Genomic DNA, 21,678 nt, shown 5'->3' with positions numbered 1-21,678 from the left:
TGGGATATAATACTTAGGTTTTGTCTGATCTTCCCCATGGATGCAAACCTTTGGGTTGCAAGTAGTTATTCAAAAGGAATATGAAAGTTGATGGATCAATCAACAAGTTTAAAGCTCGATTTGTTATTCAAGGTTTTAGATAAAGGCCTGACATTGACTACTTTGATACGTACGCTCTTGATGCTCGCATATCTACCATTAGATTGTTGATTGCCTTAACAACATTTCATAATCCGATCATTCATCAAATGGATGTTAAAAAGCATTCTTGAATTGTGATCTAGAGGAAGAGGTATATATGAAACAACCTGAGGATTTTATTATGCTTGACAATGAGCATAAAGTGTGTAAGTTGGTGAAATCGTAGTATGGGCTGAAACAAGCACCTAAACAGTGGCATCAGAAGTTTGATGATGTTGTCTTGTCACATGGTTTCAAGTTGAATCAATCAAACAAATGTGTATGTGTGTGTGTGTATAGTAAGTTTTATGAGTCTGGTAAAGGAGTGATCATATGCTTATATGTAGATGATATCTTGATCTTTGGTACCGATTAAAGGCAAATTGACATTACTAAAGAGTTTTTATCATCTCAGTTCTCCATGAAGGATATGGGGGGTGTGGAAGTGATTCTTGGAATAAGAATCAAACGTGATGAGACTGTGAAACTTATGCCAAATACTAGTGAAGCGGTTCACACCTTGAGTATTTAACGGTCATTAGATGTTTGATGTATGTTATGACCAACACAAGGCTTGATATTGCATTTGTCGTAGGAAAACTAAGTAAGTTTACTAGCAATCCTAATACTCATCACAAGAAAGCAACAATGTTGATGTTCTAGTATCTTAAGAAAATCATGGATTATGATTTGACTTATGTAGGGTTTCCTTTTGTCATAGAAGGATATTCAGATGCTAGTTGGACTACAAATATAAAAGACCACTCTTCTACAAGTGGTTGGGTGTTTCTTCTTGGTAAATGTGTCATTTCATGAACTTCTAAGGAACAAATATACATTAAAAGTTCAACTATGGAATCTGAATTTGTAGCCCTTGCAGCTAGCTACTGGAAAAAAGCATAATGGTTAAGGAATTTGATATATGAAATTTCTTTGTGGCCAAAGCCTATATCACTTATTTCTATACATTGTGTTAGTGTTGGCACCTTGGCAAAAACATACAGTCAAGTGTATAATTGAAAGTTGCGACATTTAGGTGCTAGACACAATATGACATGTGAGCTTATTACTCATGGTATTATTTCTGTAGAGTTTGTTTGATATCAACAAAATTTAAATGGCCACTTAACGAAAGAGTTAGCTAGAGACTTGGTAAGAAAGTGTGTTATAGGGATGGTTTTAAGGCCCACTTAATATCTTTATGGGTGAGATGCCCAATTCCATTCTAATACAATGTTAGAAGTTGAATTCAATGTGGAAAGCTTGTTTATAAAGATTGGAGCACATTTATGTTATTACATTCCAATGTATGTGCTTATAACCTGTAAATTAAAGTAGGTTGATAAAGTTCTTAATAATTATTTTGGGAAAATGTATTAACATATACATGATATTGAAGGACCACCTATGTGAATGTGAAGTGTTGCTGCTTCAAAAAGCTTAGAGTAGGTTTTTATACACTTAAGGACATAAAAGGTTGTGACTTACCAAAGGGGCGGTGTTCGCAGCCCTTGCGGTGGTGAAGAGGTGTCAAACAAGAGAAGGATTGTGCGTAATGAAGGGTAACCATAGTCATGGGGAGCCACTCCACATCAGCAACACCTAGCAAACGGGTGGTGTGCACGTCGGGGGCAAGTAGTCACCTTAGCACCACACCCATGGCATAGTGAGTATACTACAATGCGTAGGAACAATGAATAAACACAACTCAATATGACATACATGATTACTAATTATCACGACCTTCACTTTTCCTCTCCAATATCTAATAAAATTTGTAATTTCAACGATTATAATTATCATATGTTTTCTCAGGGTTATATATTTAATTTTTTATTTTGTTGAACGAGATGAAGCACCGATGGTAATATGCGTGATTCGAATTTAAATTTAAGTAGTCTCAAGTTCTCATGTAATTATTCTTGTATTTGTTCTATTGTTTGTTGTTTAAAAGATTTTTTTTTTAAATCTACTATAAATATATAATGCTAATTTAAACTTTAAATGTCAAACTTGCATACTAAGGTTATCATCATATATTTTTCTTTGAATACATATATTGGTCTATTGTTGAATAAACATGATGCTAATGCTTTTGATTAACAATCTTGTAGCCTCTTTTCAAAATTTATACGTTTTATAGTAATTGTTTTACTTGAACTTCGCATGTTGACCCTCTGTTTACAACGATTATGATCACCATATATTTTTATATGATTATATATTTTATTTATATTTAATTGAACAAATTAATGCTAACGTAATAGCTAACACGATTGGTTAGAATTCAAATAATATCATGTTTTTATATTTATATTTATTTTTTAAAAAATTTCTTACTTTGACTTCAACTCTCAAATTAAGTAGCCTCATTTTTTTGTATTCACACGGTCTTAATTTTTAATCTAAATCTATCGAACTTGCAATTACGGAGATGAGAATCACCAAATACTAACTTTCTACAACTTTAACACCAATTCTTTTTTGTATTATGAGTTATACCCTCATATAGTTATCATTTTTTTTTTCTCAAGAACTAAATAATATACATCGCACTTCAAAATATAAAGTTGTTTATTTAACATTCAAAGTCAATATAAACCAGCACAAGAGAACACAAGTAATGTCTAATCTCCAATTTTTAATGGTTGCTTTTTCATTAGAACCACAATTCAAATATGATATATTATCTCATTAATTCACTTTTAAAAGTTATTTGAGAGAAGACGACTCAACTTGTACAAATTTGTAAAAAGTTAAACTTAAAAGGAAAAGATTTTTTTTATTAAGTCATTCTTTTTGGGGAAAAAAAACGCTTACCGGATTAAATTTTGTTTTCATTGAACCCTTTAAGACTAAAAAATCACCGCCAAGTCTAGTCTTTGTTGACCCTTTAAGAGGGACGGGTGTGGGCAATACCATAAGGGCGTTATCTGATGTGATAGCCTAATAACGACGTCATAACGGGTGGAACACCGTCCCGGCTAGCCGTTATTAAGTGTTATGTTATCACTCGCTATTGTGGTAACGTATCTCAACACGTAACGTTGCAAAATTAATCCGTTTAAAAATAGTACAATTTCAAAATTCAAGCGTTTAAAAACTGTAACTTTAATAAAAAAAATTTACTAATTACATTTTCATTACATAATATATACGTCATTCTTTTTACTACACATATTTCTCTATATCTATTTATTAAATCACTCAAAACACAAACACAAAAATCAACCAACTATGGATCAAAACCCGGATACTCCTCCAAACACAAACACATCCACTCTAATAGGTTTTGCCACATACAAGGGCTACATAAACCTCCTCTACTTGCAAAACTCACCACAAATTCCATATACGGCCAATTTTTTCAATCTCGCCTCATCCCCACTACAATTCTTTACCGCGCCTTTTATACGACAAACAACCACATAACCCCCACCCAAGCAAGAAACGATTATTGAGACGCAAGCTGGGGGTAGTCGGAAAGTATCAGGAAAAAAGGGAGATCAAAAAAGAAAGGGAAAGAGGCCGTGGTCGGGGCGGAAGAAACGGAAGCACCTCCAACATGGACACCGGAGGAAGAGCATGCGTTGGCGGTGGCTTGGTGCGGTACTTCAAAACAACCAACTTTGGGGAACGATATGAAGACAGTTGTTTTTTGGGATGCGTAATTGTCAAATTCCGCATAACTTTTGAATAAGGGTGACACATAACGCAATAATGATATGCTTAGTGGCAAATGGACTCAAATTAGCCGGAAGTGCACCAAATTCAATTCCATATACAACAAACTTTCTTCACAACGTCAAAGTGGTGCCAATGATTTTGATGTGTTTAGAGCCGCGATGGAGGAATATCACGTGCAAATGGATCACGTATTTAAGTACGAAAAGTATGGGAGATAGTGAGGAAAAATCCAAAATGGATAAAAACGCCAACATCATCGGAACAACAATCAAAGAGGGCTTGTGGTTCGGGTTCGGTTGACGTTTCCGATGGACACACGAACATCAACCTCAACGCGGACACCGATGAGATCCCGAACGAGTTTGACGACATCGAGGAAATCTCTCCACCACAACGATCGATGAGGCACGACAAAGCGAAGCGCACGCAACGACATGCACAGGAGAATGAAAGTCGACTTCAAGAGCACAAGAAAATTAAAAAAAAAAATCAACGCTCACACGAAAATCACAAATAAAAGATATGAATTGCAACGTGATCATTTGGATTTTCTTCATCAAGAAACCCGAGAAAATCGCATATCGAAGGATTTGGCAATTCTTACAACAAAAGAAAATTTTTTGCCATCGAGACAAGCTAAAGTGATACGAAGGATAAAGGTAAAGATTGAGAGCAAATACTTGGACGAAGAATAGTTTGTCGGAGTTTTTTTTAATTATTAGGACTATCATGTTTTTTTTGGTAATGTTTTTTTTATGTTTGTATGGTATTTTTAATTTACTATTTAATGAAATTATGTTTTATTAATTTATATGTTTTTCTATAGATATATGACATAAATAAAAAATAAAACAAATTAAAAATATATGAAGTAAATAAAAAAAAAAAAAAAACAAATTAGAATAATATAAATTAAAAACATCCAAATAAAAAATAAAAAAAGAAATAGAAAATAATATGTGTTATCCCATCTTATTTGGTGTTGGCTATTTCCACCTTTGGTGTTATAACACCAAATTATCAGTAGGATGATGAAGTGGACAATTTGGATATGACAACATGTTGCCCACACTTAGTAGTCTACACGAAATCACAACTTTGCCTCTAAGCAAAACCATAAAGAAACAAGAACATAAAGAATAATTAAAATCACAATGCGATTAACATCTTCAAACCATTTCCATAATAATTTTAGGAAGAATTAGTGTCATATTGAAACTAATACTAATTGAAGCCATGAGCTTCTGTCACAACATTCATGCCTACATCTATGAGATCATAGAAGAAGATGATCAAAATCTTTTACTAAAATCACTTACTTGGATCAGTTTTTCACCCCTCTAGTAGAACGCCGAGTACCGATCACACTTTCATTTGACTTCTTTGACTTTTTGGGTTGACCTCCTTTTTTTGCAGTTGACTTTTTCCCGTTTTCTTTCTGACTCTCATCTGTTGTTTTGCGCTTCTTAGGTCTTCCCCTTGAAGGCTTTTTTGTTTCAACATCTTCTTCTTCCTCTACACCACCACCATCATCATCATCATCATCATCACCATCATCATCTACACTTCCACCATGTGATGCTTTAACTACATGAATCTGCAGTAGCGTCAAACATGAAACCTCTAGTTTATGTTCCAATGCAAAATAAAGTATTTCCCATTATTTAACATACCTTGAATCTTTTTGGCTCAACCAATTCAAACACCAAAGCATCACCATCATCCAGTTTATGTTCTAAAGCAAATGCTCTCCATCCACCACTGATTCCAGTTCTCTCACTAATAAATACACAATCGTATTCATTCCCATCTTCATCTTCTAGTATCATATTCACTGTAGACTTTGGAAGATGTTTCTTGCAGAATGACATCGGTAGCCCCTAGAGAAATATAAAATCAACCAAAAAGGCACAAAACATAGTTTGATTACCTTTTATATGTAGTATTATACTTGAAATATTATGTGAAAAAGTTGCACATTTTTGTTACTCACCAACCAAAAGCAACTGTAAACATGAGAACGGACCATTGACTTTACAAAAGATGGAAATTCAGACTGCAAATTGCTTTGGAGTTTCTCTGCAGACTTCATTGCTTTAACCCTTTCTTCATATCTTGCCATTTTGACTTCTTCCAATGGTCTTGCAAGATAACTGAAAAACAATATCATCATTATGAGTTTTATGTGACATTAGTTAACAACAAATTTGCTACCAATATGCTGTTTGAACCTTGCCCATGAAGAATTGGATTTTGATCTCCTCACAGATGGGAGACCTATATCAACCTGTATAAACAAGAAGATTTAGAAATTACTCATTCTTGTTATTTATTTATTAAGGAATTTCATTAAACAATATTGATGATGGAGATGGACTTACATCATCATGATATGAAACAATGGGATTGCGTTCACGCGTTGAACGCCTTGGTTCTGTTATTGGGGAATTTCTTATTTTTAGTTTTACTTCACGTTGCTGCTTCAAACAAATGAAAATTATGTCATGTATGTGATCAATTTTATCATGAAGGTTAATGAATAAGTGTAGGAAATTCATACCTTGGACTTCTTCTCAGATCTTGAAATATCGGATAGGCTTTTAGTAATCTTCAAGATTCCCAGTTCCTTCAAAAACAATAAGCATAAGAAGCATATACTCAACTTAACATTTGGAAACATGATTTTAACTGTTTTGCTAGTAAATATGGCATCATGTTGAAGATTAAGTGATGAGAAAATGTATTTAGTAGAGATACATTTAAAAATTCATATGTGTTTGAAAGGAAGCATTTTTAGCACATTTACCATGAAGTCAAATTACATAAAAATGAAGGTTAAATACCTCGAATCTCTTTTGGTTCTCAAGAAGTTGTTGCTTGCGAGACTCTTCATAACTGTTGGAGGTAATCACCTCAGCCATCAAATCACCTGTTGCTATGCTGGAAGACTAGAAAATCTATAAATTTTGAGTTTAAGAAAGTATCATACTCATTTAAACGCAGTCCATGAGAACTGCAATGTTTAGCACTACATTTATTCTGGGAATATTGCGTAGAACAAGGTGATTAGCATAAAAAATGTCACAGTCTAATGAGAACAACTAAGCATAAAAATGAATAAATAGATCTCAAAACTGAGAATAGAAAGGAACCGATAGTATTTAGATCAATTACTCTCCTTGGAATCAACTTCCAGATGTTACGCAGGGTTTTCCCAAATTAATTTAGCAAGAATGGAGCTATAATAACACAATACAAACTCTTGAAAACTAAATGTAGCGCCAAGTTTCTAGAATGAGAACTCTAAAACAAACAAATGAGTAATCTTAGGGTCACATTTTTAGCTGTCTCAGGATATGAAATTAGGGTTTTTGCAACAGCGCCCAAAAATCAGAAAGAAATAATAAAAACAATATATCGTGCAGATGGAGATTCCTAATCAAATACTGATGAGAATAAGATAATCCGAGCACCATAAATGTTTAAAATTTTGAAAACCCTCTCTGGTATCTGCTAGTTCTTAGTAATGTTTGCATTAACGCGCCCATCAGATTTTTAAAGAATAAAACCATTAAAAAAACGAACATAAGCAACAGAATGGAAGTTTTTTTCACAAAAAATGTTCTAAGAGATTCATGAACAGAGCTCGAACTTACCAGAAAACGACTCAATGGTGTAAGGGAATTCGTGTAAGGAAGAGACTAGGTGGAAGTTTGAAATTTCGAATGGCGGTCAAATAAATTGATAAGAAAGTTTGAGTTTTAGTCCCTAAACTGTATTGGTAGTGACACTATTGATCCCTATACAAAAGGGAAAATGACTATCACATAAGATATTTTTTGAAATCTACACATTTAGTCCTTTTTTTTTTTTGTAAAATAAACCCTTGTACTTTATTTTTTATAACAATGCAATCCTTGTGACCGGCTATACCCGGTATATCGGTCATATACGAATTTTCTTTTAGGGAAAATGATTTGATATGGTAAGATACTTTTTAAATTGTACACATTTAGTCCTTTTTTGTTTGTAAAATAAACCCTTATACTTTATTAATATGTACACATTAGGTCATTTTCACCGGATTTTACAGGTTTTGCTGCTGTGAAAGCACAAGTGGCACTAAATAGCAATTAATTAGCTTAGTCACCGGAGGTGGGTGATCCTCCAACAACAAGAAAAGGGCGGCGACCCTTCTCTTTCTCGTCTCTCTTCCTTCCGGTCTAACAGCAACAGCCAAACACCCTTTACCTGTTGTGTTTCTCCGATCTGTCTCTCTTTGTCTCCATCTTTGAGATATGTTGCCAGAAAAAGAAGAAAGAATCGACGAGGGGGCTACCAGAGCAGCTCCTCGTCGCCAACTATCGTCTCTACTTCCTCCTGCCTCCCCCTTCGACCTTGTTGTTTTTGCCATCATTCATACTTGCTACCAGTGATGTGTAGGAACACACAAAGGAGTCGCCGGAGATCAGGGTTCTCCCTCTTTTTCATGATGAATAAAAGTTGGAAAAATGTCGTTGTGGATATGTGGATGTCACCTGGGTATTTCATTTCAACAAAATTAAAGAAAGGGAAAATGACTTGATAGGGTAAGATACTTTTTGAAATGTACACATTTAGTTCTTATTCTTTTTTTTTTTTGTAAAATAAACTCTTTCACATCAGCAAAACCTGTAGAATCCGGTGAAAATAACCTAATGTGTACATATTAATAAAGTATAAGGGTTTATTTAAAAAAAAAAAAAAGAAAAAAAAAGAATAAGGCCTAAATGTGTACATTTCAAAAAATATATTACCCTATCAAATCATTATCCCTAGGGATGAGCATATGGACCGGGGAACCGGCCGGAACCGGAACCCGATGGAACCGGTCAGGCCAGGACCGGGACGTTATTTTTGTGGATTTTTGGAACCGAGAACCGGTAGAACCGGCAAAAACCGGTAAAATCGGCAAAAATCGGAACCGTATGATGCCATTTTTCGAGGACCGATTCTAACATTTGAAGACACGACAACAACCGGTAGGAACCGGTAGAACCGCCGGCCGGTTCGGTTCTTGATTTTGGCCGAAGCCGGTTCCCTGGTCCGGTTCGGTCCTTTTGCTCATCCCTAATTATCCCTACACAAAAAGGAATCAATAAGTAACTTAATTTTTAACAAGAGGATAAAAACACATAATTATTAATTGTTGGGCAAATGGGAGATATAAATCATATAATCACTCTAACTAATTGATAAGTATTTACAATATATCGGTCTTTTGGTATCCACTTTCAAATAGAATTACTTTGTTTTTATTACAAAAATGTCATTTTTCTTCAATAAAATAGAAGAGTTCGAATATGTGTTTTAAGTTTAAACGGTTTTAGGTGATTTTCATAAAATCACCTTATTTTTTGTAAGAGACAACTCATCAAGTTTGTCATCATCAAGGGATGGATTGTTGATGTGAGTGTACATAAATTGTATTTAATTATTAGTTAATAACAACTATCATTGTCTCATTGTAATTTATAAAAGAACATTATGCAAGCTAGTGACCTCAACCGAAAAAAATCAAACAAAAATTGGAATGAGAAGTGTGGTTCACCATATATTTTTTGTGCCATAAGATTCAAGTCAGATATATACAACCCGAGCATTTTGAAGGATTAATTCGATGTTAAAAACACATTGGTAAACAACTGCAAAGTTAATCCTAGACGGTGTGTGGTGATGCTTTTTATAAAAACCTAAACTTTTTGTTCATAACAAATGTGTTAAAGGGAAAATGTTATTCGAAGTTGGTATATAAGTCGATAGTCCAACATTCCCCTTTGGGAACTCAAATGTCAACAGTCATTTGAAATAGATTTTTTGTTGAACGGATCCTTTGACTCGTCAAGAACGGTTGACAATATAGAAGGAATGTTGATTGAAGGAGATTCTAATCAAATCTTCATAAAGGCTTTTAAGATCTTTTTCAATTTTGACACCCAAGGTTTTGATAATACCAAAAGAAATTCTTTGCCTCCTAATTCTATACCCTTTTCTCAAACACCTTGAAGTTATTACATTGACATTTTCACATATTAAGTCTCCACTTACCGTTTATTATTTGTGTGCGTGATCACACATTATCTTCTAGTCAAGAGATTAGTCTTTTATTAAGGTTTTCACTAGGGGTGTCAATTTATGACACGACACGATAAAAATACACGAAACGAAACGAAATCGAGACAAAATCAAAATTCGAATTCGTGTTCGTGTCGTTTTCGTGTCAAGATTAAAAAACACGATGTCGTGTCGTGTCGTGTTCGTGTTCATAAATCAACACGGAATTGACACGATTAAGCATGTGGTTGTCGTGTTTTTCGTATTTGTCGTTTTTGTCGTGTTATATATCTGTAAGTATGAACGAAATACACTAATAGTTATGTAATATTATCTTTGTCGTGTCGTGTCGTGTTGTCGTGTTTTAATTGGTTCGTTGTCGTGTTAATGAAAAAAAACACGACATCGTGTCGTGTCGTGTTCGTGTTATACAAAACCTTGTCGTGTCGTGTCGTGTCAGACAAATACACGACACGACTGCCCGATTTGACAACCCTAGTTTTCACTCCACCAAAAGAAAAGAAGTGATCTTTAGTGGATTTAGTGGATTTGTTTAACAAGTCAATCAGAAAAATGGTCGTAGCCTCATATTCAAGTTGAACCACTCTACGGTCTATATTGTGGTTTTCCATTTGAAATTCTCCTCTATATTATTTTATGTATTGCAACTTTTGTTCTCTTGATTACGAGTATGTGTAGTTTTGTACTACATTTTAACAATTTGACTTGTGTAAAACGCCACAAAAATAAGTTTGTGGACTTCGATTAAAAGATTATAAGTAGCCCCAATTGCACCCCACCCCAAGGTTCATTCACAACATCCATTCTGATATAATCTATAATCTGGATATCCATTGTTTAAAAAACAATAGCAAATTTATAAAATAAAATTTCAATTAGAATGTCAATTAGAATCTTTAAAAAGGATAACTCTAGAAAAATAACTCTAGAAAAGCAAGAAAAAATTATAATATAAACATGACAAGAATATCCGAACGAAGAGGGGTCTCCAAGAACTAGTGTAGCTACATGGATTAAAGAATCTTTTTTATGTAGAAACGCCGAAGGGTTTCGTCGATCCAAAGAATCATATATTCTTCAAAATAATAATTATTACAATAAAACAATAAAAAATTAAAACTATAAATAGACCCACAAGAGTCACCATGTTTTAAATGTCATCCATCACTAAACGGAAGACGTTACAAAATGCGATAATGATTCTTTTTAGGATTTTTAATTAATCACAAAGACGAAAAATATATAATTTATCCATAAGTTTATAAGCAACTTTCGCCTAAAAATAATTATTGGATAAAACCAAATTTAACCATCTTATTCAAGTTAACTCGAAGTTGTCACTTTAGTTTCAATATCTATGCTCCATCTTCTCTCTTTCCTTATAATTCTGAACGTACCTGCATCCATAAATTATATACAACAATTTCTGACATCATTTAACTTCAAAAAAGTTGTCCATATAAATTTTCTTAGATAGATAATTGGATTAAATGCACAAGTCAATCTCCACATTAGAAAACTAACTTTTTTTAATAAGTGTAATAGCTATATGTTCATTTCCCTCAATTTCAAACAATCACTTTCGTCATTGTTTGAGCCTATGATGTATGAAATATGTTGTATAAAATGGACGGAAAAAATACATTGCTGAAAATAAAATAAAATAAATTGTATTTCTGGTTTTTGACAAATAAACATACTGCAGAGAGAGAGAGGGTTGTGGAATTACGAGTAGGTGCCCACGACGGGGCCCACAAGGAGGATAGCGCTAAGCCAATTCTCGGTGACTTTGTGTGTGATTTTATTGGCGAGTTCCTTCCATAGACCAGGCATCACCTTCTGCTGAAACGGCGATAATCCGTACACCACCGCCTTTATCTTTACTGGAATCTTCCCCATCTCCGATTTGATCAAACAAATCAAGCTTTCAGAACGAAACATGTCAAAATAGCAACACCGTCGTTTTATGGGCAAAAATATCGCAAAAAAGGGAGTTGATCCAACAAAATGTCGACTTCCTCGCATTGATCGGGTTTTTGGGTCATTTGGTTGCAAAACTTTTCTAGAGGTCATTGTGGTTTGCTAAAAGTGACAAACTTAGTCTCTGCTATTTTTTTGATGCGTTTGACCCTTGTGGTTGCAAAAGTTACACTTGAGGTCCTTTTTTCATAACTCTGTCAGTTTGTAGCCGTTTGGGTGATTAAGTTCAAAAAATATGGGGGTATTTTGGTATTTTCACATTAACTTCTCCACCCCTTTAAAAAGCCATTGCCAACGTTCACAAAAATCAAGCAACCATCTCTGAAAAATTGAAGCTCTCCTCTCTTCCAAGAATGGTGATTTGTACGTGTGGAAGTGTTGTTGTGAGAGTCACATCTTGGACGGACCTCAACCCAGTAAGGCGATTCTAGTCTTGTGCTCGAAACAGTCGAAGTTGTCCATTTCTTGGGTGGGTGGATGATCCGATGTGCCATAGGGTTGTGGAGGTGATTCCTGGCTTGCTAAGGAAACTGAACAATGTCCAAATGATGTTGAGTCAAGCCTGTGCAACAGCTTTGAAGCTGAGGTGGATGCGTCTTCTATCTTGGTTCTTTTTTTCATTTATATATGTATGCACTAAGTAGGAGTTGGATCTGGGGATGTATTTGGTCAATGTATTTAGGGATGTATTTTGGATATGTAATGTCGGATGGGTGTATAGAACTGGAATGGAATACTACTAGTTGATTTTCGGATGAGATGTCATGTATTAGAATGTTAATGTAATGTATGGTTTTGGTTAATTAGTTTAATGGTTTTGTGTATTATGGTAATTATAAAGCATTGTTTTTTTGTCATTGATTAGCAATGTTGGAATGGAATGGAAAAAGTTTTGTCCATTTATCAAACAACTGGATTTCTTACTCAGTCAGAATTTCTTATCCAGATAAACCTTTTTCAAGCCAGCACTTTCTCAATCAACAACTATCACACGGGGTCTAAATATCCATTGTTTAAGAAACAACAGCAAAATTATAAAATAAATTTTCAATTAGAATCTTTAAAAAATATAACTCTAGAAAAGCAAGAAAAAATAATAATATAAACATTATAAGAAGTTCCAAATGAAGAGGGGTCTCCAAGAACTAGTGGAGCTACATGGTTGAAAGAATCTTTTTTATATAGAAACGCCGGAGGATTTCGTCGATCCAAAGAGTCATATATGCTTAAAAATAATAATTATTACAATAAAACAATAAAAAGTTAAAACTATAAATAGACCCATAAGAGTCACCATGTTTTAAATGTCATCCACCACCAATTAGAACACGTTACAAAATGCGATAATGATTCTTTTCAGTATTTTCAATGAATCACAAAGACGAAAAAGATATAATTTATCCATAAGTTTATAAGCAACTTTCGCCTAAAAAATAATTATAGGATAAAACCAACTTTAACAATTTAATTCAAGTTTACTAGTAGTTGTGACTTTAGTTTCATTATCTATGATCCATCTTCTCTCTTTCCTTATAATTCTAAACATACATGTATTGTTAAATTATATACAACAATTAACAATTTCTGACGTTATTTAAATTCAAGAAAGTTGCCCACATAAAAGTTTTAGATAGATAATTGGATTAAATGTACAATGGAACAATTATATATATATATATATATATATATATATATATATATATATATATATATATATATATATATATATATATATATATATATATATATAAATTATGCTAGCATTTTGTAGATTTGGTCCTCAGTCTTTGTCTGTTTTTACAATGCTAGCCTGTTTCTTTTAGAGGGTATATTTTGCAATTTTCTATATTGTTTTTCCACGTGTTGATTTCTCTTTCTTTCACCATTTTCTTGACCAATAGGGACTTCATTTATGTTATTCTTCTCTCTACCATGGTTGCGCTTCCCTATACTTCCCACCGATTGTTCTCCACCGCCTTATCTCATGTATTTTTTTTTCTCACTGCCTCCATCGGATGTTGATACGCTCTCCACTGGTCATCCTATTACCTACATGTTGTTTCTTTCACCAGTCCAGACCTCCGATCACCACCGTTCTACCTGTCCCTTTCTCGACTTCAATCAAAAGCAACCACCCACCCACCGTGGATGAATAGTAGATTGTTTGGACCCATGTCATCACCGGTTTAGCTGCCGACTCCAATACCACCTGTTTGGAGCCGGAGTTGCTTGAGACTCGCCACCTATCCCTTTCTCGACTTCCACCTATCTCTTTCTCGACTTCGATCACGTACATCACTCTTCAAATTCTGATTTAGGTTTCTTCCGATTTTGGGATTTCCACGATAGTTATCAGTCGATTAAAATTGTTTACATGTATGTGGTTTGACTAGGTTTCTAATTTTCTGCAGAGGCAATTTTAGACAACGATTATGTCAAATTTCAGTATACAGTGGTGTTTATGAAACATTTATGTATACCTCGATGACCCGACCTACTTCGTCGCCCTCGCGTTCCCCAACGCTACAACTTTGGTCAGTTTGGTTTTCATTTGGTTTTGATACCAAACCGATACTATGTTTCTTGATTTGAATCAATTTTTTTTGTTATTTTTGTGTTTTAGGTTCTAAAATTTGTCCATGATCGATAGATAATCTTTATGTAAACCTTTCTCATGGTATTGTTCATGTGAATGGCATAAGTGAAAGTAACATGCTCAGGGTCCTTCAGACACATTTTTTGTTTTTACATTTTCCCTTTTGACCTAAAAGAAATGCTTTATGAGATGATGTAATTTACAGGGAATAACACTATCCTCTCGGAATCAGCTCTATGTTGGTTTTAGAATGCTCTTTGAAACAAGGTTGTAACCGTCCTTTGGTGACCTGGTGAACCTTTACTTACTGTGACTGAATCTATGGCAAATGGATCACTTACAAATGTCCTAATAAACAAAGAGAGGTAAACTATGTCAAATAATTATTTAAATCCTTTTAATTATTAATTAAGAGGTAGAAAACAGAAAATTACAGGCTGAACGAATTCACACTATAGATTAGAACAACGAATCATGTATATGGGCACACAATTTTGTTGTTGTGACATGTGTTTATGCATGCATTCTTTTGTCATGAGAAGATTAAGAGGCAAATTGATGATATCCATACAAGTTAAGTCTTCATTTTTTTTAGTTTTCATTTATTGGTTTTAGTAGACTCAAATTTTCCACAAATTTTCATAATTAGCACTTGAGCAATTTTTGAGAAGTCATAAATTATATTGAATTTGGATTTCCAAATTTAGACTTAACAGACAATATGTTAGAGAAATCGGAAAACCATTATGAGAAATGGTTTTAGTATTTGAAACAAGTTGGAGGTTAGATGATTTTTATGACCTTTGACTCTTTTTAAGCATCTTGAGTTGTACACTTTCTTAAGATATGCAATCAAGTGATGTTAATATGTAATTACATGTATAACAATCGAGTGGAGTTTTCTCAAGAAAGAAGAAACTTGAAAGCAAAATTCTCAAAGATTTTCATTCATGCAAGTTTGGTTTTAGGTCTAGCTAATTAGCTACATGTAACTAAACTATCTAATCTGATGCCATAAGAAACTTTTTGCAGTATTCTTTCAGGTAATTTTGTTTCGTGGATATAAATAACAGGTTAAGCTTTTAAATATCTGAAAACATTCCAAGTATATTATATGAATTCATGTATTATAAAAAATATTGATGGTTATATCTAATTCACGGGTCAGGGAGGAAAGGAGATGACAGAAAGGGAATGGATAGGATTCACTTGATTTAATTCGTTACTTCTACCTCCATTGGTTTCCCAGGTTCGTAACTTCATATGTGATCTTTTTTTTAGTCATACGCCTTTTGGTGGCATAAAATGGCAGCCATAATATATATGCTAATTTTATTTTGTTGTTTCTCATTTTTTAAACAGGGAAGGAAAGTATGGTTATGTTTTTATATTAACTACCTGTAAGAAAATTTGTTACAGGAATGGTGTTCTAACTTTTTACTATATCTTGGTGATAATTTACTCTTAATAGTTTTGATCAATTATCATATATAATTTTAAGCATATTTTATTATAATAGTATAATAGTATTAATAAACATTAAGAAATATGGATGAAAAAGTTTTTGTTTGTTTCATGCCAACTAATGAAAAGTAATTAGTCAACTTTTAAGTGGTCAGATCATCACAATCAAAATTATATTATCTAAGACATTAAAACATGATTATTGTGATTTCAATTCGTAATATAGTCATTATTCGGGGACCCATGTCGTAAACAAAATATGAGGACGTGACTGAACTATTTTCAGAATTGAATTGAATCAAATCAACTTTTGAAACTTGATCTGATTTTTAAGAATGTGCTACTTTCATTGTTATCACCCAGAAATAGTATGTTATTGCCATGTTTATGGAAAATATAACATGCACCTTTCATTTTTTTTTTTTTTTTTTGACAAATAGCATGTGACTTTTGTTTTTATGTGAAAAAAGGATGTCACCTTCATTGTTATGACAAACATAGCAGGGTATTTTCATTTATTCTACAAAAACAACTCATACACAAATAGATGAAAATACTTTGTTGTCTAAGATCATATGATGGTTCACATTATTTCACTCATTTGGGCCATCTTTACTAAAAGTCTTCGACTTTGTATTAGAGTTCATTACTTAGATGAAATGGCTTATCAATTCGTATTTGCATTTTTTTTAAAAATGTTATCTACCTTCTTAAACTTTTTTAAGTTGTTCAGTTGTGTAGGTTAATAGGATGAATAAGGATAGGGAGAAACAATGTAATAAAGAGTCTGTAGAGGTTGTTGATGTTTTATGGTTAGTAGTTGTATCTAAATTACGGCTAAAAGAGTCTGTAGAGGTTGTTGATGTTTTATGGTTAGTAGTTGTATCTAAATTACGGCTATTATCCGTTTGTAGATAGGTGAAATGTAGGGAGAATAGAAACATAGTTTACTGTAACTACCAATTGAGACAATGTACAATACTTTCACACAAAAACGATACGCTCTAACCCCCGCAACGCAGGGGACACTCATTTAGTTTATATTATATCAATCTCCTAATTAATAAACTAACTTTTTGTATATGTGTAATAGCTATATATTAATTTCCCTCGATTTCAAACAACCACTTTCGCCATTGTTTAAGCCTGCGAGGTATGAAATATGTTGTATAAAATGGATGGAAAAAATATATTGCTGAAAATAAAATTAAATAAAATAAATAATATTTCTAGTTTTTAACTAATAAACATGAGAGAGAGAGAGTTTGGAATTACGAGTAGGTGACAACAATAGGGTCCACAAGGAGGATAACGCTAAGATCATCTCCAACCCACTTTCATTTTTCCCGCCAAAATTGGGTAAATAATGTTTCATCTCCAACCCTACTCCATTTTTTACCCTATTTTTACCCCCAAAAAGTATATTTCATTTTTTTTAACTTATATAAATTGCCAAATACACCCTTCTACTAATTTGGTTTTAACAAATATATAGTCTATATTTTTTTCATGACAATAATATTAAATAAATAATATTATATTTATAATACGTAATTATAAGCTTTTGTAAAATACGTAATTGTGTTTTAAAATTTTCACTATGTATTTAAATTTTAATATGAATTTGATAAACAAAAAGAAAATTTATATTTATAATTAATTAATATAATTTAATATATAACACAATATTATAAATATTAAATATTACATTTAAATAATAATTAAAAGGTAAAAAAATCAGAAATATATAAATATATAAAACGAGGAACTAAAACCGACAACTCAAAGTTCATCCCCATTTTGAGAGAATGAATAGTATAACACCTCCCAAAATGGGAAAAGAAATGGGATAGGATTGGAGAGGAATGAGAGAAAAAATGGAGGAAATTATGGAAATAGGAGTGGGTTGGAGATGCTCTAAGCCAATTCTCGTAACTTTGTGTGTGATTTTATTGGTGAGTTCCTTCCATAGACCACGCATCATCTTCTGCTGAAACGGCGATAATCCATACACTACCACTTTTATCTTCACCGGAATCTTCCCCTTCTTCGATTTGATCTAACAAATCAAGCTTTTAGAACGAAACAGGTCAAAATAGCAACGTCATTTTATGGGCAAAAATGCCACAAAAAAGGGATTTGATCCGACAGAATGCCGACTTCCCCACATTGATCGGGTTTTTGGGTTGCAAAGCTTTTCTCGGATCAAGTCATCAAACTATGGGTTTCCGTTGTGCAGTTTCACTCACCAAGGAATACTTTAAAACAGTCAATCTTTCAAGCTCACAAACAATTTTCAACACATAAACTTATATGTAAAATGTCAATAACAAATAAATCCAATTACTATTTCTACTTCAAAAACAAAAAACGACAAGCAGCTATAGTCCCAAAAGCTACATCAATCAAAAAAAAAAAAGTGAAACAAAACTACAACAAGCTCTTTCCTTGTTCCGTCATATCTGGTTTCAGCAAGATTGTATTGATCCACCATTCGAGCCCACCAACAATGGACATCATACATCAAGGGGTTGTACATTATGCATTAAAGGACGTACAGGGTTTGTCACCAACCAGTTTTGGCCCGTTTCATGGCACTTGAACCGAATGGTGACACACTGCCTCTGGGCTGCGGGCTATCTTCTCTGAAATTGGAGTTTAGCATAGCAAGTTCTCTTAACTGTTGTCTCTTGTACAAATCCTGAGACTCATCCTGAGAAACAAAAACCGAATGAATATCTGTAAGCTTGTTTATATGTAGGGGTATGTATATATATACATGGTGTACACATGTATTTGCATGGGGTACAACAAATAAAACATACCACGGGTTTGAGCAGCTCTTCGATGATTTCCTGTGCTTGTCTCAAACGTACATCAATGATTGTTGCAGGCAACTCAGCCTCAATCAAGATGTGAAGTGGTTCATTAAGGTGCTCATAGCCAGGTCTACCCCTCAAACTCTCCTCCTTTTTTGCAAAAAAAACCAACATAACTTTAAAGATTACGTAAAATCTGCACGTACCCACATTTTATAAAGACTAAAGATTCTAATTTTTTTTTTTTTCATATTCTTGCCTCGAATTTACCAACAAAAAAAAAAAAAGAGAAGAAACGATTTTTAACACAATTCTATAAACTACGTGAAATCAGAGCAAGTACCCGTAATTTATAGACTTAAAAGATGGGATTTTTTCCATGTTATTCTTATTGCAAAAAAAGAAGCGATTTTAACACACCCTACAGAATTGACGTAAAATCTGCAAGTACTCGTACCCATAAAGACTTAAAAATCGGATTTTTCCATGTTAGGAATATTCTAACCTCCTTCAACAAAAAGGGAAGGATTTCTAAAGTATAATTCAAAAGATTATAAGTGAAATTTGTTAGTACCAGACCTTATAACTGCTTTAAAGATCGTATATTTACATGTTAGGAAAATTCTAACCTTCTTTCACAAAAAGAGAAACAATTTCTAAACATAGTTCAGAAACTTACGTGAAATCTGTAAGTACCCAGAACTTATAAAGACTTGAAGATGAAAGCTTTTGATATTAGGAGTAATCTTACCTTTTCAGGATCTTTAATGGAGCCCTGGCCTCTGATGAAGACACGGCATCCAGTTGAGGCTTCAACCCGCTTCAATGAATTGCCTCTAGGACCCAGAAGCCTCCCAACGAAGTTAAACTGTTGATATTTACAAAGAAAAAAACATCATTAAGTCTTTACATTTTTGTCAAGATATGTCTTGATGAATTTCTTTAAAGGCAAATAGCAATATAGCGTACATTTGGAAAACTGTTAACGGGTATATCCAAACGCAAGATCCTCTTTGTAATGAATGAACTTGGGCTTGCTGGTGCAGAATTCCAGTGATCCATTGGTAATCCTTGTGGCACGCTTAGTCTCTATGAAACAAAAGCATTTGTAAGTTAACAAATTCAACCAATTTCTTAAAATCATGTATGTTTAAATGAGTGTGCACTTGTCATATACCAAATGAATAAGTTATTGTACTTGAAAAAATGTAAGTAGATTTTAAGTTTTCGGTATTCACCTCTTGTTGAAGGGGACTCCAACCTGCATTTCCATTCCAACGGATTAGACCATTAGGTTCAACATCAGGGATAACGTCTAAAGGATTTAAAGGGCTTTGGCTACCACGTTGCATTCTGTCAAAGTCGTTAAAACCTTGATTTGGTATCATTGCTGAAACCCTGAATATCTCTGTAGATGAAATAGAGTAATAACGTTACTAATCAAGAACATAATCAATCAGCATTTTTTGGAATTTAACTGAAGTTAGAACCCCTTTGATCCTTCAATTGACTTCACGACAAACAAACAATCCAATAGAGGTAAGAAATGAATATGCATTCGAAGATTGATTGAAGAGCGTATCAATTGGAATTACTTAAAGGATCTTGAAATCGACATCTAAATTGAAAATGTGTTGTAGGAATTGAAGATTCGGAAGGAAAACTAGAAGTCAGATATACCCAGAACAGACTGATTGTAATTTATGCGCAAACATGGCGAGAAACAATCTGAAACTGAAAAACTAGATCCAAATAGTGACAAAAAGTTGAACCTTGATTCAATAATTTACTGCAAATGGGAAGAACTCTCATGAAAGGGGCAAGCTTCAGCTTTTCTTCAAGTAACTCTGCCAGATATGAACTGCAAGCATATAAGAACCCGAAAAACATATAAAATCATTCATAAAGCAAACAAACCAAGACTTCTTGAAGTGGGTAAACATAAAGAAGAAAAAAGAAGCAGATTTGTATATCTTGATATGATTAGAAGATTATACCTTTCAACATCTGGATTGGCCCATATATGTGGAGATGAAGCGGCTCTAGCAGGTGAGTAGTTTTGACCATATAAACTTGACATGATCGGAACTCTTTCTTTTCTCAAATGGTGCCGCCGCCGTGGAAGGCGGAGGATTGGGAGGAGGTGAGATAACAAGGGTTGTTATGGGCTGAGCAGTGAGCCCTGAAGAGAGAGGGGGCAGAGAAAGATGAAGAAAAAAGAGAGAATTGGAAAAGGAGTAGGAAAATTGGGTGGCTTCTAATAAAGGGGGCTTTGGACTTTGGTGTTTAAACTTTGGGTGAAATTTACATATCCCGTCCTTCTAACTTTTGGGGTGTTCGATGAATCTTAATTTGTCAATGTAAACACTCAACACGGGAGAATGTATTGCTAGTTCCTAGTAACTACATGCAATCTTCAAAAAAAAAAAATTTTAAGTATAGATAAAAATAAAATACAAAAATATTGATCTTATTGCATATTCATGTTAGAAAACCCAGATTTGTGCTATATTGTTAAATGTATTACAATGTTTTTGTTTAGCTTTTTATAATACTCATTTTTGAAGTAAAATGTTTATGAAATGATGAATGTATTATCAAAGGCGATAAATTAACATATACAATCTTTATAAATTTAACACGGGAATGTATAGCTAAGATATGATGAATATAACTACATTTTAACATACCTTTTACCTTAATTTAGGGAGATAAAAAAACGACATATTTGAATACCAAAATAAAAAAACAAGGCTTTGAAAGAAAACATACTGATAAAATAATTCAAAGTCAATGTAGAACACAATAATACATAATTTACCTTATGAAAATTATTTT

The 21,678-nt window shown here is 33.4% G+C and overlaps 3 protein-coding genes across 6 annotated transcripts; all 3 read right to left on the bottom strand.

The window, feature by feature from the left end:
- Positions 1–5,007: 5,007 nt before the first annotated feature.
- LOC145014241 (AP2/B3-like transcriptional factor family protein) lies at positions 5,008–7,583 on the bottom strand. 4 transcript variants are annotated; one of them, XM_078972618.1, is made up of 8 exons: positions 7,524–7,583; positions 6,711–6,815; positions 6,428–6,493; positions 6,249–6,344; positions 6,099–6,154; positions 5,861–6,020; positions 5,541–5,747; positions 5,008–5,464 (listed from the first exon to the last, which is right to left on the bottom strand). In XM_078972618.1, exons 2-8 carry the CDS (start codon positions 6,786–6,788, stop codon positions 5,192–5,194), a joined length of 936 nt encoding a protein of 311 aa, XP_078828744.1. In that variant the 5' UTR covers positions 6,789–6,815; positions 7,524–7,583; the 3' UTR covers positions 5,008–5,191. The 4 variants fall into 4 exon arrangements, with proteins under 4 accessions (XP_078828744.1, XP_078828746.1, XP_078828747.1 ...); XM_078972620.1 differs by having other exon boundaries at positions 6,711–6,824; positions 7,524–7,565; XM_078972621.1 differs by having other exon boundaries at positions 6,711–6,807; positions 7,524–7,565.
- Positions 7,584–10,951: 3,368 nt separating this feature from the next.
- On the bottom strand, positions 10,952–11,935 carry LOC145018033 (cytochrome b-c1 complex subunit 8-like). The gene is made up of 2 exons (XM_078975974.1): positions 11,711–11,935; positions 10,952–11,378 (listed from the first exon to the last, which is right to left on the bottom strand). Exons 1-2 carry the CDS (start codon positions 11,920–11,922, stop codon positions 11,330–11,332), a joined length of 261 nt encoding a protein of 86 aa, XP_078832100.1. The 5' UTR covers positions 11,923–11,935; the 3' UTR covers positions 10,952–11,329.
- Positions 11,936–18,296: 6,361 nt separating this feature from the next.
- Positions 18,297–21,097, bottom strand: LOC145015487 (KH domain-containing protein At3g08620-like). Its single transcript, XM_078973967.1, has 7 exons — positions 20,838–21,097; positions 20,613–20,701; positions 20,079–20,248; positions 19,810–19,929; positions 19,592–19,708; positions 18,847–18,990; positions 18,297–18,734 (listed from the first exon to the last, which is right to left on the bottom strand). Exons 1-7 carry the CDS (start codon positions 20,918–20,920, stop codon positions 18,588–18,590), a joined length of 870 nt encoding a protein of 289 aa, XP_078830093.1. The 5' UTR covers positions 20,921–21,097; the 3' UTR covers positions 18,297–18,587.
- Positions 21,098–21,678: the final 581 nt, after the last annotated feature.

Source organism: Lactuca saligna, chromosome 9 (assembly GCF_052625555.1).
Source record: "Lactuca saligna cultivar CGN05327 chromosome 9, ASM5262555v1, whole genome shotgun sequence".
Classification (NCBI taxonomy): domain Eukaryota; kingdom Viridiplantae; phylum Streptophyta; class Magnoliopsida; order Asterales; family Asteraceae; genus Lactuca; species Lactuca saligna.
The sequence above is the reverse complement of the archived record's forward strand: the minus strand, read 5'-3'. Positions and strand labels throughout refer to the sequence as shown.

Coding starts and splice junctions, on each gene's coding strand:
- LOC145014241 (XM_078972618.1), bottom strand. CDS start 6,788: ATGGCTGAGGTGATTACCTCCAACAGTTATGAAGAGTCTCGCAAGCAA. Junction 6,345..6,427: donor GATCTGAGAAGAAGTCCAAG/GTATGAATTTCC, acceptor TGTTTGAAGCAG/CAACGTGAAGTAAAACTAAA. Junction 6,155..6,248: donor TTGTTTCATATCATGATGAT/GTAAGTCCATCT, acceptor TTGTTTATACAG/GTTGATATAGGTCTCCCATC.
- LOC145018033 (XM_078975974.1), bottom strand. CDS start 11,922: ATGTTTCGTTCTGAAAGCTTGATTTGTTTGATCAAATCGGAGATGGGG. Junction 11,379..11,710: donor CCCGTCGTGGGCACCTACTC/GTAATTCCACAA, acceptor TTATGGATGCAG/GTACGTTCAGAATTATAAGG.
- LOC145015487 (XM_078973967.1), bottom strand. CDS start 20,920: ATGTCAAGTTTATATGGTCAAAACTACTCACCTGCTAGAGCCGCTTCA. Junction 19,709..19,809: donor CCGTTAACAGTTTTCCAAAT/GTACGCTATATT, acceptor AAATATCAACAG/TTTAACTTCGTTGGGAGGCT. Junction 18,735..18,846: donor AAGAGCTGCTCAAACCCGTG/GTATGTTTTATT, acceptor TTTGTTTCTCAG/GATGAGTCTCAGGATTTGTA.